This window comes from Eptatretus burgeri, chromosome 11 (genome assembly GCF_056783735.1).
Source record: "Eptatretus burgeri isolate ZD-2024b chromosome 11, Ebu_testis_v1, whole genome shotgun sequence".
Lineage (NCBI taxonomy): Eukaryota > Metazoa > Chordata > Myxini > Myxiniformes > Myxinidae > Eptatretus > Eptatretus burgeri.
This window is the reverse complement of record NC_140971.1, coordinates 85,565,331-85,582,155: the sequence shown is the minus strand read 5'-3', so window position 1 is coordinate 85,582,155 and position 16,825 is coordinate 85,565,331. Positions and strand designations below refer to the sequence as shown.

Sequence of the window (16,825 nt, the reverse complement as noted above, 5' to 3'; positions counted from 1 at the left end):
TTCAGGTCCAAATCCAGATCCAGCCGATCGGTGGGATACAAAACATAAACTAATCAGCCTGGTGGAGGTATGTTCTCTACCGAGTGCCCTTCTAGTTTGGTATGCAGCTTACGGCTGCTAGTTGCATCATTACTGGGAGTATGGCTGTGCTGCTGATGCAGTGCCCCCTGTTTCCAGGAAGCTGGTACTCATTTTGCTGACATCAGAAGGATGACATACTGAATCAACTCACCTGGTGTTATTTAATGGCGTGACAGGGGCTCTAACACATGACCCTAAGATCTTAAGGCAGCCACCTTAACCATTAAGCCAACACCAGGCTTAGCTTTGTAATTAATGTGCAGGGTGTTTCTAAAGTTTGGAATCATAGGAAATGTTTTCTTATATCTTTTCAGGGGACACCTGAAAACTGGTTTATACCACTAGACCATGTACAATTGAAGATCTGGAGAACAAAATCGGACACGAATGTGCTAAAATTTTTGTGTCAATGTTAAGAAACATTCAAAGAAACATACATACAAGAATTGATATTGGTATGCATGTCAGTGGCTGGCAATTTCAGGAAATATAAAATTGTGAAATAAATATCCCAATGATTCCAAATTTTTGAAATGCCAACCCTGTACATCAGTTGGAGCACATTATTTTGGCCCAAATACTGTACACTTAACCGCCAATGTTAGGAGCGATTGATATTGTCACAGGCTAAGTCTGGTGGGGGTCGCGAGGGGAGTTATCACACCCAATTCCTGCCCGGGACCCTGTAGTTGACGAGCCACAGATCACTTCGTGGCATGACAGGTTGCGAAGCATCAGACGCTTAATTTAAGCTTGCATCTCACTGAGCTGCGACAGCTCGCGACAAAATGCGAACGGGATTCTCCAAAATGTCTCAACGTTTGCGGTGGTTCTCAATTTCCTCGCTTGAGTTGCAGGACGTCACTCTGGTGTCGCTTGAATTTTGAACATGTTCAAAAAATTTGTGCGACAAATTTTGTCTCAAAATAGTCGCATAGTCGGCGCAGTTGTCTCGAACCGGTCTCAAACCATTCTCAATTTCGTTTCTGCGAGTCAGAAGGTGTGACAAATGTGAGACAACTTTGTGAGGGATTGGCGACCTATGAAACTAAATTGTGACTGATTGGAGAAAAAAATGACAATCTGTCCTGGGACCCCTGAGAGCGCGACAAAATTGCGATTCAATAGAGAATATTTTCGGAAGAAATTGCGACATAACTGAGGTCATAATTCATTTATTAAAGTCTTTTGCTACAATATGTTGTTCTGTTATTTCAAAATAAATAAATCAGAAATTTGCACAATATATTGTCTACTCAATTTAATATCTTCTTCTTTCGGCTGCTCCCATTAGGGGCCGCCACAGCGGATCATCCGTTATGATCCGCATGGTGATTTGGCACAGGATTTATGCCAGATGCCCTTCCTGACGCAACCCTGTTCACATCTTACGACACAGGGATCTGGTACACCTATTCCAACCGGGTTTCCACCAGGCCCAGTACACTGGTACTCACTTCACCGACCTCGGAAGGAGGATAGGCTGAGTCAACCCCCTGGTGTATTAATTCAGTGGCCCAACGGGGTTCGAACTCAGGACCTTTTGGATCCCAAGGCACCACTCTAACCACTGTGCCAACACCAGGCTATTGTCTACTAAATTTAATATATACATAGAAATCCACATGTTATCCATGCAATGTAATGGAGATAGATTCACAATATTTCAATCCAGATATAACTTGAAAAAAAAACCTCATAGTCCAAATTGTAAAACCAGCATTGTCTGTCCTCTTTCTCTCCTGTTCTGAGTAATGGCCTTCAATGCAAACTTTTCACTTTCCCATCATTCCTTTCACCTTCACATCATTCATAAATCACGTCACACATTTTTACATAAATTAGGTCACACACAAAATATCGTCACACCCACAAGCCCCTATCAAGGCAGATGAACAATTGGGTCACACACAATGTTTGTGGGTGCAACGTTGACAAGCAACACAACACTTTGAACAATCAGGCTTGGTCAGCATTCTCCTGTTATCCCACCATCCTGTTCTGCCAGGGCACAGCTCCCACACCAGTGTAGTACTCAGTCAGGTACTGTCTTGCTCGTTTCCCAACTGACAATATGATTGCTGGAAGGGAGAGGCCTCATAAATAAATAAATATATATATATATATATATATATATATATATATATATATATATATATATTGTTGTGGTTACCAAATTCGCAAACCACCATTCAGGTCCCTTAGGTGAGGTATCTCGGTAAGTGCATGTGTAGTTAGGCCCAAACCTGTTGTCTAGTGGGAATACATGTCATTTATACGTGCTGCGACTCTTCAGGATAGCCGTTTTTCTTTTACTATCTTTATTTTGGACCAATCGCCACCATCACAACCACAACATCAACCACCAACCACAACGCCGCTTCACCACAACCGCCATGACCTTTACCGTCACAACTCGCCACCATCGCATCACCGTCATCTCGCGCCACTCATGGGCACCGATGCTGGACTCGTGTAGGGCGCACGTTGAACAGCGTGTACAAAACCACGGATTTTCTGCTTCAAAAACGGATCGAAAACGACACACGCCCACTTTTGCCGTCCAATCGGTGAGCGAGGGGCGAATTGGCCCCGCCCCCAGGGCGATCGATATATGCAAATTTGTGGATCAAAAAGCCTTCACGCCCACTTTTTCTCGGGCCAATGGGGAGCGAGTTGAAAGGTCAAAGGGAGGGGGTCAAAGGCGAAGTTACGGGGGGATAAAAGGACGGTGTTCGTCAGTCAAAGGAGTCGTAAAAGTCGGAGCGAAAGAGTCAGCAGAACGAGAACGAGGGGTCGGAGAGTCGCAAGAGGGAACGAGAGAAGGAGTAGTAAAGGTCGGAACGAGGCGAAGGAGTCGGAACAGAGAGTCAAGACTTCGCGGGCGGTGGAGCTGCTCGTCGTGTGCGTGGAAGTCGGAACGGAGGGGACGAGCTGTGGAGAGGCGGCGAGGGCGGACGAGGGGGTGCTCGCGTCGTGCAGGGAGCTGCACCCCTGGGAGGCCGGCAGCGCGACCTGGCCGAGGTGGAGACGCTCGTCGCATATAATAAAGATCCTCTATACCCCGAGCATCAGCAACCCCCTCCTGTTTCCCCCCGCGCTGAGATAGTGCGACCAAGGGGGCCCCGTTCCCACCCCTTGCCAGGCACTGTCCACGAGGCCCGCGGAGAGAGGCGCCATCGCCGCTCCGCGTCTCATCACCAGACGGGTAGGCCCGACCAGGTCTCGGCCCCAGGCCTACCTCATTCTTGAGGGTATTTTCTTTCCTTGGTTTTGGGTATGTGTTGTCGGCGCCGTCTGTGAAGTAGAATTGTATAAGTGTTGCCGTGTGCTCGGTAGTCGGAATTAGCTCTGCACTGTGTTTTCACTTTTATGTTTGCTTTTTGTGTAAATGGAATTGTGTTTTCTTTTTTGTGTGCATTTGGTGGAATTGTATTTGTGTGCTTTCCGTTCGTCGCGAATAAATGTGCTTTATTGTTGAACTGTTTCCCGCTTCGCTTCGTCTTTTTCCCCATTGAACCCCCATCTTGCTTCACGTAAAGGGTTGGTAGTGGGCTGAATACGCACGATAATTAATCGAACCGTCGAGGTCGACGATAACACCGCTCGGTTATTCTGATAGTACGGAACGGGTCGCTTAAGTGGCCCGTGTCCGAAGTCGACCTGCGGCGAGGTGCGATCGCCCGGTCTACCCTCCGCGTGGGTACTTAGGTAGTTCGAATTTGGCGAGCAACCCTATCCCACGCGGGGGCTGATTGGCTCGATCGCGGTGAGACCGAAAGGTCCACCCGTGACTGGTTCCCGGCATTAGTCCGAGAGGGTCACGACTGGATTGTCCGTCCGGTGGGCGACGTGCCGCGATTCGAGTTACGTGGCCGTCGCACGCCGGCGGGCGCGAAGACCGCAACACTGGTGTCAGGTCGTGCGATACAAATTCATCGCCCTCCTCGCGGCACTGGTATCGGAGAACAGGAAAACGGGCTCTCCTGTCTCCGGCTAAATTTACGGGAATTGGTCCAGGGGTGAGAGAAGCCACCCGCGATTCCCTCCAAATTACGAGCGAGCAAATTAACCCTTCACGAGAAGCAAGATGGCGTCTCAAGGCGAGCGGGAGCCGGGGGTATTAGAAATGTATATGTGTAATAGTGTAGGATCCATGGTCCAGGATGGAATCCCTGAGCAGGAAATGTTGATTGTGCAGGAACACGGACTCGCCCAACTGAACCCAGAGCCCGAAATGGGTGCGGCAGCGGCCGCAGTGTATGACACCTCCCCCCCCCTCTCCACCAAAACCCTTCCCCGACCCCTGCCGAAACGACTCAGCTGAGTGCATCCAACATGGCCCAGCTATGCGCCATGCTGGCGGCAATGAACGAAAAGATGAATGCGAAAATGATCGAAAAAATGGATGCAAACGCAAATGAAATGAAAAACGAAATGAACAAGCAAATGAATGAAGTGAAAACGACGATGGATGCGAATACACAGCAAATAAACGGAATGGAAGCAAACATGAAAGAAGAAATGAAAAAGCTGCGGGGTGAGACGCAGAACATGGGCCGAAGCCTGCAGGTGGGCATGAAGGCCGTGACCGGGGAGATAAAAAATGGCGACTCCACGTGTGGGAGCAAACGAGCTGGGTGGGGGTGCAACGGCTGACAGGCCCGTGGTGGAGGCGGGTGAAAAAATAATTCGTGGGACGTGTTGGGCGAGGGTCGTGACGATGACCGAAAGGGAAAAATTAAATGGGGAGACCAAAACGTGTGAGACGAGACACGAGGTGACGACAACGGAAATAATAGTTGAGACAAGGGAGGTAAAGGGTGAAGAGTTGGCAGAGACACGGGAGATGGGAACGATAGAGGGAAGACTACACGATGAAGACGGGGTAAGTGACGCGCACGCACACACGGAGGTAGTGGAGGACAATGGGGTTGAGCTCGCGGAGCGTGTTGGGACCCGGTGCGAGCACCTGGATGGCCTCCTCCAGGAACGAGGGGAGGGAGTATGCCCCCTTGAGGTGAGTCACGACCAGGTGGGTTCGGTCGTGTTTTGCGAGGTTGAGGGGACGAGTGCTGTGGACAGGTGCACTGAGAGCTTGGGGGGTGTAGAGGCCCCGGAGACCCTTGTGGGGACACGAATCCCCAGTATGGTTGTCCCTGTGTGTGTGGTGCAAGGTGTGAGTGCGTCCCCGTGTGTGGAAGCGACCCCGTGTGTGAGTGGTGTGGTGGCGATGGTGCCGGAGTGTGTGCTTCCCAGCACGCCGTGTGTGGATGAGGCACCGTGTGTGAGTGTCGCCGTGTGTGTGAATGAGGCACCGCGGGTGAGTGCCCTCGCGTGTGTGGGTGAGGCACCGCGGGTGAGTGCCCCCGCGCGAGTGAATGGAGCACCACGTGTGAGTAGTATGGTTTGTGTGAGTAGTGAGGCACGCGTGAGTGAACGGCCGTGTGCAAGGTCGCTGTGTGCCAGGGAGACCGTGTGTGTGAGAGAGCGGCATGCGGGAGCACGCAGCCGCGTCTCCCCGTGTGAATGTGATTGAGTGGACTGTGTGCGTCGTGACACGCAGGTATGCGTGTGTGGAATGGCGACGGAGACGGCGACAGAGGAGAGAAAGCCGAGTAGCGGCTGTAGTTGTTTCGAGGACCGTGCCGGGTTCACCCAGCAGTGAGCACGCGGTTCGTGCTGTGCAACGCACGAGACCGCCACGTGCTCGCTTGCGAGAGTGAAGTCCCGGTCCGGAAACGCACGCGGTGGATTTGCCGATCCCGCGGACGGACAAAGTTAGGCAGGTAAATGGATTTGGACCGGACGGGTTCTCCACGCGATCGTGTGTGTTAAGCTCCAACGGGCAAAGCACATGTGTTCGCGTGGGGACCCCCTCGAGACGTGTGGCTTGTGTTTTTTTTTATGCGCACGGTGACGTCATGGCTGCACGTGGGGTTGGAATCCGGCAGGAGGGGTATCTCTGCCGGATGGTCCCGTCCAAGGAGGGACGAGGAACACGTGCAGCTGCATGACGTCACGGGCAGGTGCAAAGTGCGCGAGCTCTGAGTTGCCGCGCAGGTGCTGGGCATGAAAAAAAAAAAAAGGAAAAACAAGCCTCACTTTCGGGTGTACAGGATTCCTGGGCAAGGGGTGAAAGACCCCCTTACCTGGGCACAGGATGGAAACTAGTTAGGGGGAAGGGTTAGCTTAGTTAGACCGACTTCATGGGGCAGGGGTAAGTCCTCATGGAGTCCGTGGAATGGATTAGTTAGAGGGATTTAGATGAGCTTTAGGTTGGGAAATAAAATGGGATTATTTGGAGACATGGACAGACTTGTGAATGTGTAGAGGGGACGTAGTTTAGCTACGTAGTGTTAAAAGGAACGTGCTGTAGTTTAAGGGACGACGTGGGAGCACGAGTTAGTTAGGGGAGGTAGTTAGAAGGATGGCAGAGTTCAGTGGTGTGTGTGTTGAAGAGTTGGTGAGTTGTGAGGTGAGTACTTGTTGAGTGAGTGAGGCCAGCGGGTCTGTGTGAGTGGAGTGAATGGGGAATGCATGGTGCGATGAGTGATTGGGGGGAGGAGTGACTCCCGCCCAAGGGACCCCGGGGTCAGTGTAGATTGAGTTAGCTGGGTTAGTCAAATTGAAAAATGGAGGTCGTTTTGTTGTTGGTGGGAAAGTAGGCTCGAGACCCATTTGGAGGGGTGCAGGAGCCCTGTTGACGGGCTTGGGAGCGTGGCTGCGAAAGGTGAGTATCGCTGAGTGGGTACCCCGGGCACCAGGCTGGTCGGCCGCGGTAGGCCATGGGCCCATGGGGGCCGGGATAGAGTAGTGGGCACGGGTGCGCCTGCTTGGTGCGGGGGCCCGGAGCGCCATTGGCCGCGTGGGCAGTGCTGTGCGCACGGGTGACCCTCGGAAAGGGGCCCGGGAGGCCAGCCTGCCACGTGTGCGTTTGAGGGCAGGTGCCATGGGGGGCACTCCCCGGTGTTAGGGATCTGGTAGGCTCGGACGCAGTGTAGTGCCCGGGGGTGCCATAGCGGGAGAATCGGCAGAGGGTCGTGCCTGCCAAAGGGAGCCACGTGTCCCAGCCAGGAGACCGTGTGAGGGCACGGAGAGAAAATTGGGGGGCGAGGCCCGAAATTGTAAGGACACCAACACAGGCGACGGGAATCTGGGTTGTTAGAACCAATAGTTTAAGCGAGAGGCGCTTGTTGAAAGCCCCGGGGTAGTTTAACAGTTAAATGGTTAGGGTAGATTAGGAGATGTACCCCTCCGCACCATCCATCCCCTCGCTGTCGTTGTGGGCCGCTGGACCCACTTTGGGTTAGATCGCCGAACTCTGGGGAGGCCATTCTGAGGCTTCGTTGGGCCTCGACACAGGACGTTAGCTCTCCCTTATTCCCCTCCGGGAAGGGAACGTAGGGGTTGGGAGTAGGCTAGGTGACAGGATAGGTTAGCCGAACAAGGACAGTAAAGGGGGTTAGGGGACGATTTATAGTGGGGAAGTAAAAATAAAAACAACAAAAAAAAAGAAGTTGGGGCTAAATTGGGGTTTGACAAATTAAGGGAGTGGGTATGCACAGTGACAGGCAAAGGCGATAGGTGGGAGGGAGACAGGAAGGTAGGTCCGAGCCCGCCTTCCAAGTGGCCAGCACCACCGCACTCCCTCCACCAACCTCCACTGAACGGCAAAGGCTAGCCAACTCCATCGGCTGGCCGTGTTTTTCTTCGAGGCGGAGGCCGGCCAACGTCATCGGCAGCTGTTGTTTTGCTGCAAGGCCTGTGCTATCGGCTGGCCGTGTTTTGCTGCAAGGTCTGTGCCGGCTGGATCGTCTGCAGCTGCTGTTCTGCAAGGCCTGTGCCGGCCAGTTCATCTGCTGGCTGTTTTTCTTCAAGGCCTGTGCCGGCCAGTTCATCTGCCGGCTGTGTTTGCCTGCAGCGTCCTTCTTCTGCGGGCTGTGTTTGCCTGATCACCTTTGCCATGCCATGCCCACTGCCCACGTTCACCAGCCCCGTTCAATTTTTGCTTTGCCCCCCCCCCCTGTTCGTTTCCATGTGCGCCAGGATCAGAAAGCAACAGTTTGCAAGCTGCGAGAACTGCCCTGTTGGCAGCTACAACACGGGCCTGAAGTGGCGGCCCGTGCACCGTGTTTGTGTTCACCCATCCATTCGTTGTGTTCATTGCGTGTGCCACTTGAGCTGGCACGGAGACTGCGTTGTGCAGCCCAAGCACCGTTGTGGTTCACTGAGTTCAGTTCAAAAGGGAAGGCCTTGGACTGCGTGTGAGCAGCCAGCCACGTTCCCTGTCACCTGCATTGTTTTGAGCCAGAGACTGCATGCGGGCAGCCTGGCTCCCTGCTAACTGCTTTCTTTTTGCAGAGTTCGATGATCCTGGGCCATGGTTTAGTGTAAAATTTGTAAGTTAAGGTAAGATGTACTGTACATATGAGTGCGCCCCCGGCATGTATGTCTTAGCGCCGGCAATTTTATTTAAGTCGTCCGTGTGAGTGAGTTTGTTTAGATAGTTACGCAGCCCTCAGGTTATTTATTTTGGGGACACGAATACCATGAATGTCGCACTCAGGGATCCGTAGGTAAATGTACTAGGGAAAACTACACATGATGGCACACGAAAATTTGACGACTCGGGACGAGTCTGTAAAAAGGGAAGGGGGTAGTGTTGTGGTTACCAAATTCGCAAACCACCATTCAGGTCCCTTAGGTGAGGTATCTCGGTAAGTGCATGTGTAGTTAGGCCCAAACCTGTTGTCTAGTGGGAATACATGTCATTTATACGTGCTGCGACTCTTCAGGATAGCCGTTTTTCTTTTACTATCTTTATTTTGGACCAATCGCCACCATCACAACCACAACATCAACCACCAACCACAACGCCGCTTCACCACAACCGCCATGACCTTTACCGTCACAACTCGCCACCATCGCATCACCGTCATCTCGCGCCACTCATGGGCACCGATGCTGGACTCGTGTAGGGCGCACGTTGAACAGCGTGTACAAAACCACGGATTTTCTGCTTCAAAAACGGATCGAAAACGACACACGCCCACTTTTTGCCGTCCAATCGGTGAGCGAGGGGCGAGTGGCCCGCCCCAGGGCGATCGATATATGCAAATTTGTGGATCAAAAGCCTTCACGCCCACTTTTCTCGGGCCAATGGGGAGCGAGTTGAAAGGTCAAAGGGAGGGGGTCAAAGGCGAGGTTCCGGGGGATAAAAGGACGGTGTTCGTCAGTCAAAGGAGTCGTAAAAGTCGGAGCGAAAGAGTCAGCAGAACGAGAACGAGGGGTCGGAGAGTCGCAAGAGGGAACGAGAGAAGGAGTAGTAAAGGTCGGAACGAGGCGAAGGAGTCGGAACAGAGAGTCAAGACTTCGCGGGCGGTGGAGCTGCTCGTCGTGTGCGTGGAAGTCGGAACGGAGGGGACGAGCTGTGGAGAGGCGGCGAGGGCGGACGAGGGGGTGCTCGCGTCGTGCAGGGAGCTGCACCCCTGGGAGGCCGGCAGCGCGACCTGGCCGAGGTGGAGACGCTCGTCGCATATAATAAAGATCCTCTATACCCCGAGCATCAGCAACCCCCTCCTGTTTCCCCCGCGCTGAGATAGTGCGACCAAGGGGGCCCCGTTCCCACCCCCTGCCAGGCACTGTCCACGAGGCCCGCGGAGAGAGGCGCCATCGCCGCTCCGCGTCTCATCACCAGACGGGTAGGCCCGACCAGGTCTCGGCCCCAGGCCTACCTCATTCTTGAGGGTATTTTCTTTCCTTGGTTTTGGGTATGTGTTGTCGGCGCCGTCTGTGAAGTAGAATTGTATAAGTGTTGCCGTGTGCTCGGTAGTCGGAATTAGCTCTGCACTGTGTTTTCACTTTTATGTTTGCTTTTTGTGTAAATGGAATTGTGTTTTCTTTTTTGTGTGCATTTGGTGGAATTGTATTTGTGTGCTTTCCGTTCGTCGCGAATAAATGTGCTTTATTGTTGAACTGTTTCCCGCTTCGCTTCGTCTTTTTCCCCATTGAACCCCCATCTTGCTTCACGTAAAGGGTTGGTAGTGGGCTGAATACGCCCGATAATTAATCGAACCGTCGAGGTCGACGATAACACCGCTCGGTTATTCTGATAGTACGGAACGGGTCGCTTAAGTGGCCCGTGTCCGAAGTCGACCTGCGGCGAGGTGCGATCGCCCGGTCTACCCTCCGCGTGGGTACTTAGGTAGTTCGACCTTTGGCGAGCAACCCTATCCCACGCGGGGGCTGATTGGCTCGATCGCGGTGAGACCGAAAGGTCCACCCGTGACTGGTTCCCGGCATTAGTCCGAGAGGGTCACGACTGGATTGTCCGTCCGGTGGGCGACGTGCCGCGATTCGAGTTACGTGGCCGTCGCACGCCGGCGGGCGCGAAGACCGCAACAATATATATATATATATATATATATATATATATATATATATATATATATATATATATATATATATATATATATATATATATATATATATATATATCCCGATTTCTCAGTTGTCGTGCGACTGTTGTACGACATTTGAGCGATGATCGCACGACCGTCCTGTGACCGTCGCGCGACAGTTGCATGTGCCAAAAAAAAAATCTGTTTTGTCACCTGAACGTCGCGTGAATGTCGTGCGACATGTATGCTAACTCCAGGCGAAGTTCATCCCAAATTTTGCCGGGAGCTCGTGGGACATTCATGCGATATTCGTGAGACATACGCAAATGTGTTTTAGTATAAATTCAGTGTGATTCCAAGTGAAAATTATCGCTGTTTTATCACAATTTTGTGTCTCCAACTAGTCGCGAGCTGTCGCAGCCCAGTGAGATACAGGCTTGAGATTGGGTCCAGCGTCCAAATCCCGCTTTACATTCCCGGCAAATTAATCACCCCAGATAAGTACTGTGCTTACCGTAAGTGGAACGTTGGCTAATGTCGAGCCACAACGAAACGGTGCAACTGAACTCCATCACAAATTGCACAAAAACTACATCCATCCATTGGGACCATACTCTGTGCAGAGCGTTGGTGCTGCCTAAGCAGTCTCCTTGGCTATTGGGCACAATCCTGGATGGGCCACCACTCCGACACAGGATACCAGTAAGCTGGCACTCATTTTTCTGACCTCAGAAGGATGACAGGCAGAGCCAACCCAACCTGGTATTAATTCAACAGCCAAGGGGGATTCAAACTCAGGGAGTCCAGGATCCCAAGCCCACCACTCGAGCCATTAAGCCAACAGTAAGCTGGGATCACATCAAAGATCATTTTAGCCAAGTTTGGTCATAATCCCTTCAGCAGTTTCGGATAAGAAGTTGTAAATGTTTACGAAGAGATGATCTCGGTAAGCAATTGCACAATGGTGGGTCAAGAGATAAGCTTAGCAGGGAGCTCCTCCTCCTGATTCCCCATTTCCTTATCTTTCTTTCCTTCTTTTCCGTAAGCTGGAGTCGCTGCGAACACAATAAATTCGTTTTGGTAACTTGTTGTCATTGGAGGATCGAGTAAACCTGAAAATGATATCCGGACAACATTTGCTCGAGTTTCACGACACCATTGTTTGCGAGGAGACCGCCATGTTGTTAAGCGGTTCCGAGCGCTCCGTTCCGTTGCAGTGCTTTCTTCAGCGTTTTGAATCAAGCAAGCCGCTTGACAAGCGATAGCAAGCTGCTTACTAACAGAACACACAGAAGTGCCATCACCCATCCATCCACACACGAGCAAGTTTCAAGTGATCCCTTTGATGGACTCAATGTCCTTCTGTTGAAATTCCTTTTCAGAAAACTCATGTGATAAAATATTAACACGACATTCATGATGGGGATTACAGTACACCCAAAAACGTGCTCCTCACACTCCACACCGTTCAACACTGCTGCGCACTATAACGTCGTGGCTCGTAGTGAAAGCTTGAATATTTGGAATGAACATCTCTCCCCACATCCAACGACAAAAGCTCCAAACGTAAAAACAAAAGAGGAAAAATATTATAATTACAATGTTTTACGTTATTGTAGAGAGAAGACATACTTCGCGTTTTACATTTGTTGATATATTTTTGCCAGGTAAATAAATACAACAAAGACGTCAATGTGGGCGGTCCAAAATCGCTTCACACGTTAATGACGTCATGAATGTTATTGTGTTCGTCACAGTGTTCACACGTTTGTTTGTTGATGTTTTCTTCTGTAACCACGGGAGACAATAACTGTTGTTTCCGTAATAAAGTCGCTGTTTCACCAATACCGGCTCATTCAAGTGGAAAACAGCGAGGGTGAAGAGCTCCGGGGAGCTACGGCTCGTTTTCTTCACTTGATATCTTTCGAGATCAACTCGAAAAAGATCAGAACATGGCGGCTCGTCGTCGCATGTATTCAAGGAAAGGTTTTGTTCCTCACCCACCGAACGTGAGTTTGTTTTTTTTTTTCTTCTTCTTTTAAACAACGAAAATACGATTATTTGGTTAACAACGAAACTGTCTATCCTGTACGTGGCATTCCTGTGGAAATCGTGGTGATTTAACAATGGAATGTAACGAACTTTCATTACCTCGAAGGTGTTTAAATGTCATGGCGTGTCCGCCATTTTGTTTTCGACGCGAATGTAATTAGCGAGTTGTTTGTCCGTGAGGTGTTCAAAAAGGTCTCCGAACGAGAAACTCAAGACAGGCCCAAGTTGGTTCATCATATCTCGGTTAACTTGATGTAATTACAGGATAAATATCGTTTTTATTCTTTGACTAGTACGGGCCCGTAGGTGTGTAAAGGACGACTGGATTGGGACATGATTTCAATTAGATTGGACCAACCATATCATAAATGGCCATAACTTGAGGAACATACTCAGGTCCCCAGCGTCAATTGTGACGTCATATCAAACGAAGAAGAATTGTGTTGAAGAATTGCCCTCCCCTCTCTCTCTCCCCCTCTCTCTCCCCCTCTCTCTCCCCCTCTCTCTCCCCCCTCTCCCTCCCCCTCTCTCTACCCCCTCTCTTGCCCCCCTGTCTCGCCCCTCTCTCCCCCCTCCTCTCTCGCCCCTCCTCTCTCGCTCCCACTCTCATCCCCCCCTCTCCCGTCCCCCTCTTATCTCTCTCGCAAATATTGCTCAACAGATAAATGGCCGTAACTTGGGAACCGCTCGTCCGATTAATATCAAACCTCGAAAAGGCACATCCGCGGGTCCCCAGCAATATTCCTGGCAAGTTTCAATCAGATCGGGCCGTCAATCGTGCAAACAAAACATTTAATAATAAATAAACATTAATTGTGACGTCATTCGTGATGTCATAGCACCGTGTCTTGTCATTGGTCGACAGATAAATGGCCGTAACTTGGGAACCACTTGTCCAATTAATATCAAACCTTGAAAAGGCACATCAGCGGGTCCTCAGCAATATTCCTGGCAAGTTTCAATCAGATCGGACCGTCAATCGTGCAAATAAAATAAAAAATAATAAATAAACATTAATTTGACGTCATTCGTGATGTCATAGCGCTGTGTCTTGTCATTGGTCGACAGATAAATGGCCGTCACTTGGGAATCGCTTCTCCAATTGATATCAAACCTTGAAAAGGCACATCAGTGGGTCCCCGGCAATATTCCTGGCAAGTTTCAATCCGATCGGACTGGTGATCGTCCGGTTATTAATAATTTGGGAAAAAATTGGCACGATAAGGTGAGAAGGTGGAACGACACCTTCAGCTGCCATATATACACCTTTTCAACACTAAAAAGGCAGTAAAATGGCCGTAACTTGGGAACCGCTTGTCCGATTGATATCAAACCTCGAAAAGGCACATCTGCGGGGCCCCGGTAATATTCGTGGCAAGTTTCAATCAGATCGGACCTGTGGTTGTCGACAGATAGACACACACACACACCCACACAGATAGACAGACACACCCACACACAGAGATTGCTGGAATTATAGATAGACGAGTGCGTGCCCGTAAAAAAATAAAAAATAATAATAATAATAAAAAAATAATAATAATAAATAAATAAACCACACAGGCCGTTTCTTCGCTCTCACGTGCCCGTACGTGCGTGACCCGGAAGTTCGATATTATTCGCAGTTACTATTATTCGCAATTTATTTTTAATACAAAATTATTCAATTAGCGCCAACGTATTTTACCTTTTCGCAATGTCGTGGTAAGGAAAAACAAAAAGAGAAGAGAAGAGAGAGAAAAAATTTACTTCCTGGTTCGGAACATACCAGCACTCTGATGTTTCCGAAATTTATACACCGTCTAATATGAAAATGATCATAACTTGGGCCATTGTGTTTATCTATAAATGCGCATAAGAAATCGAGAAATTATTAGAATACATGAAGTCATCACTCTCCGGAAGCCAGTCCGTTGTAACCTGTAATGGGGAACGTGGCTGTGCTTCCCTTCCCCATCGGCCACGCCCACGCAACAACTTGTCTTCCCATTGGTTTGGTAAATAAATGGCCATAACTTGGGAGGCACTTGTCCGATTAATATCAAACCTTGAAAAGGCACATCCTCAGGTCCCCAGCAATATACCTGGCAAGTTTCAATTAGATCGGACCAGTGGTTGTCGAGAAACAGCGGTCACAGACACACAGACACACACACAGAGATTGCTGGAATTATAGATAGATGTAATTACAGGATAAATATCGTTTTTATTATTTAATGTAATTACAGGATAAATATCGTTTTTATTAGTTGATGTAATTACAGGAAAATGATCGTTTTTATTTTTTGATGTAATTACAGGATAAAGATCATGTTTAGCTAGCCTGTTCGAAGATCAGAAAGCTGTGGCGATACTCCCAGCGTGAGCGTGAAAATGTTGACGTTTTTGGTGCAACTTATTCCCTTTCTTTTGTTTTTATCTACCACACTATTTTTTTACTGATTACAATATACAAATACATATATTGCTTTAAAATTATTTGGATCAGACTTCACTGAAATGCTTTTTAAAAAATATTAATTATTAGACGAGTCTTTTAAAAACGATAAATGTATAAACTGGTGAGCATTGGGTGGCTTTGACACCAACTCTCCGGGAGGGAGCGGGATATTGTAATCGTCTGGTTTGTTTGTCTGTTTGTTTGTCTGTCTGTAAGCAACTTTACGACAAAACGGCTTTAGCAAACACTATCAAATTTAATCCACAGGTGGGCAATGAACCCTGGACGACCCCATTAACTTTTGGGTCCAATTGGATCAAAGGTCAAGGTCACGAAAAGATCGTTTTTCGCTCATAACTTCGTCAAAAATGATCTGATTTACTTCAAACTACGCTTATAGTGAACCTTATTCTATTACTCACTTATAATCCTACCCATTCCTATCGTGAAAAATGCATATTTGTGAAGATAGGGAGGGTCCGAAGTTTTGGGGGTCATGGTCATCTGTCAAAATTACAAATTTTCCATTATCTATCGATAATTCCAGCAGTGTGTGTGTGTGTGTGTGTGTGTGTGTGTGTGTGTGTGTGTGTGTGTGTGTGTGTGTGTGTGTGTGTGTGTGTGTGTGTGTGTGTGTGTGTGTGTGTGTGAGAGAGACCGCTGTTTCTCGACAACCGCTGGGGTCCGATCTAATTGAAACTTGCCAGGTATATTGCTGGGGCCCTGAGGATGTGCTTTTTCAAGGTTTGATATTAATCGGACAAGTGCTTCCCAAGTTATGGCCATTTATTTACCAAACCAATGACAAGACACGTTGCGTCGGCGTGGCCCATGGGGAAGGGAAGCTCAGCTGCGTTCCCCATTACGGATTACAACGTACGGACTTCCGGAGAGTGATGACTTCGTGTATTCTAATAATTTCTCGATTTCTTATGCGCATTTATAGATAAACACAATGCCGCAAGTTATGATCGTTTTCATATGAGACGGTGCATAAATTTCGGTAACAACAGAGTGCTGGTATGCTCCGAAACAGGAAGTAATTTTTTTCTCTCTCTTCTCTTCTCTTTTTGGTTTTCCTTGTGATGACATTGCGAAAAGGCAAAATACGTTGGCGCTAATTGAATAATTGGCCATTAAAACCTAAATTGCGAATCATCGTAACTGTGATATGCGAACTTCCGCGCCACGCACGTACGGGCACGCAGAGCGAAGAAACGGCCTGTGTGGTTGTTGTTTGTTGCTCGCAGTTGGAATATTTTATTTTATTTTTTATTTTTTTTTACGGGCACGTACTCGTCTCTATAATTCCAGCAATCTCTGTGTGTGTGTGTGTGTGTGTCTGTCTGTGTGTCTATGCGACCGCCGTTTCTCAATGACCACCGTCCGATCTGATTGAAACTTGCCAGGAATATTGCCGGGGACCCGCGGATGTGCCTTTTCAAGGTTTTGATATTAATCGGACGAGCGGTTCCCAAGTTACGGCCATTTATCTGTCAACCAATAACAAGACACGGTGCTATGACGTCACGAATGACGTCACAATTAACAGAGAGAGGGGCGAGACTAGAGGGGAGAGAGGAGGGCGAGACTAGGGGGGAGAGAGGGGGGGGGCGAGAGAGAGGGGGCGTCACAATTCTTCTGCTTCTTCGTTTGTTATGATGTCACAATTGACGCTGGGGACCTGAGTATGTTTCCCAAGTTATGGCCATTTATCGGTTGGTCCGATATAATCTATCTATAATTCCAGCAATCTCTGTGTGTCTTTCTGTTTGTCTGCGACCGCCGGTCCGATCTCATTGAAACTTGCCAGGAATATTGCCGGGGACCCGCGGATGTGCCTTTTCGA

At 49.2% G+C, this 16,825-nt stretch overlaps 1 protein-coding gene across 1 annotated transcript in view; it reads left to right on the top strand.

Annotated features, from left to right (window-relative positions):
• The first annotated feature begins 10,634 nt into the window (after positions 1-10,634).
• The window catches only part of LOC147017522 (uncharacterized), a 236,010-nt gene continuing 229,819 nt past the window's right edge, over positions 10,635-16,825 (top strand). The window contains exon 1 of the mRNA XM_085847979.1: positions 10,635-12,493. Coding sequence (XP_085704105.1) covers positions 12,437-12,493 — 57 coding nt within the window. The 5' untranslated portion in view covers positions 10,635-12,436. The remainder of the gene's footprint in view (positions 12,494-16,825) is intronic.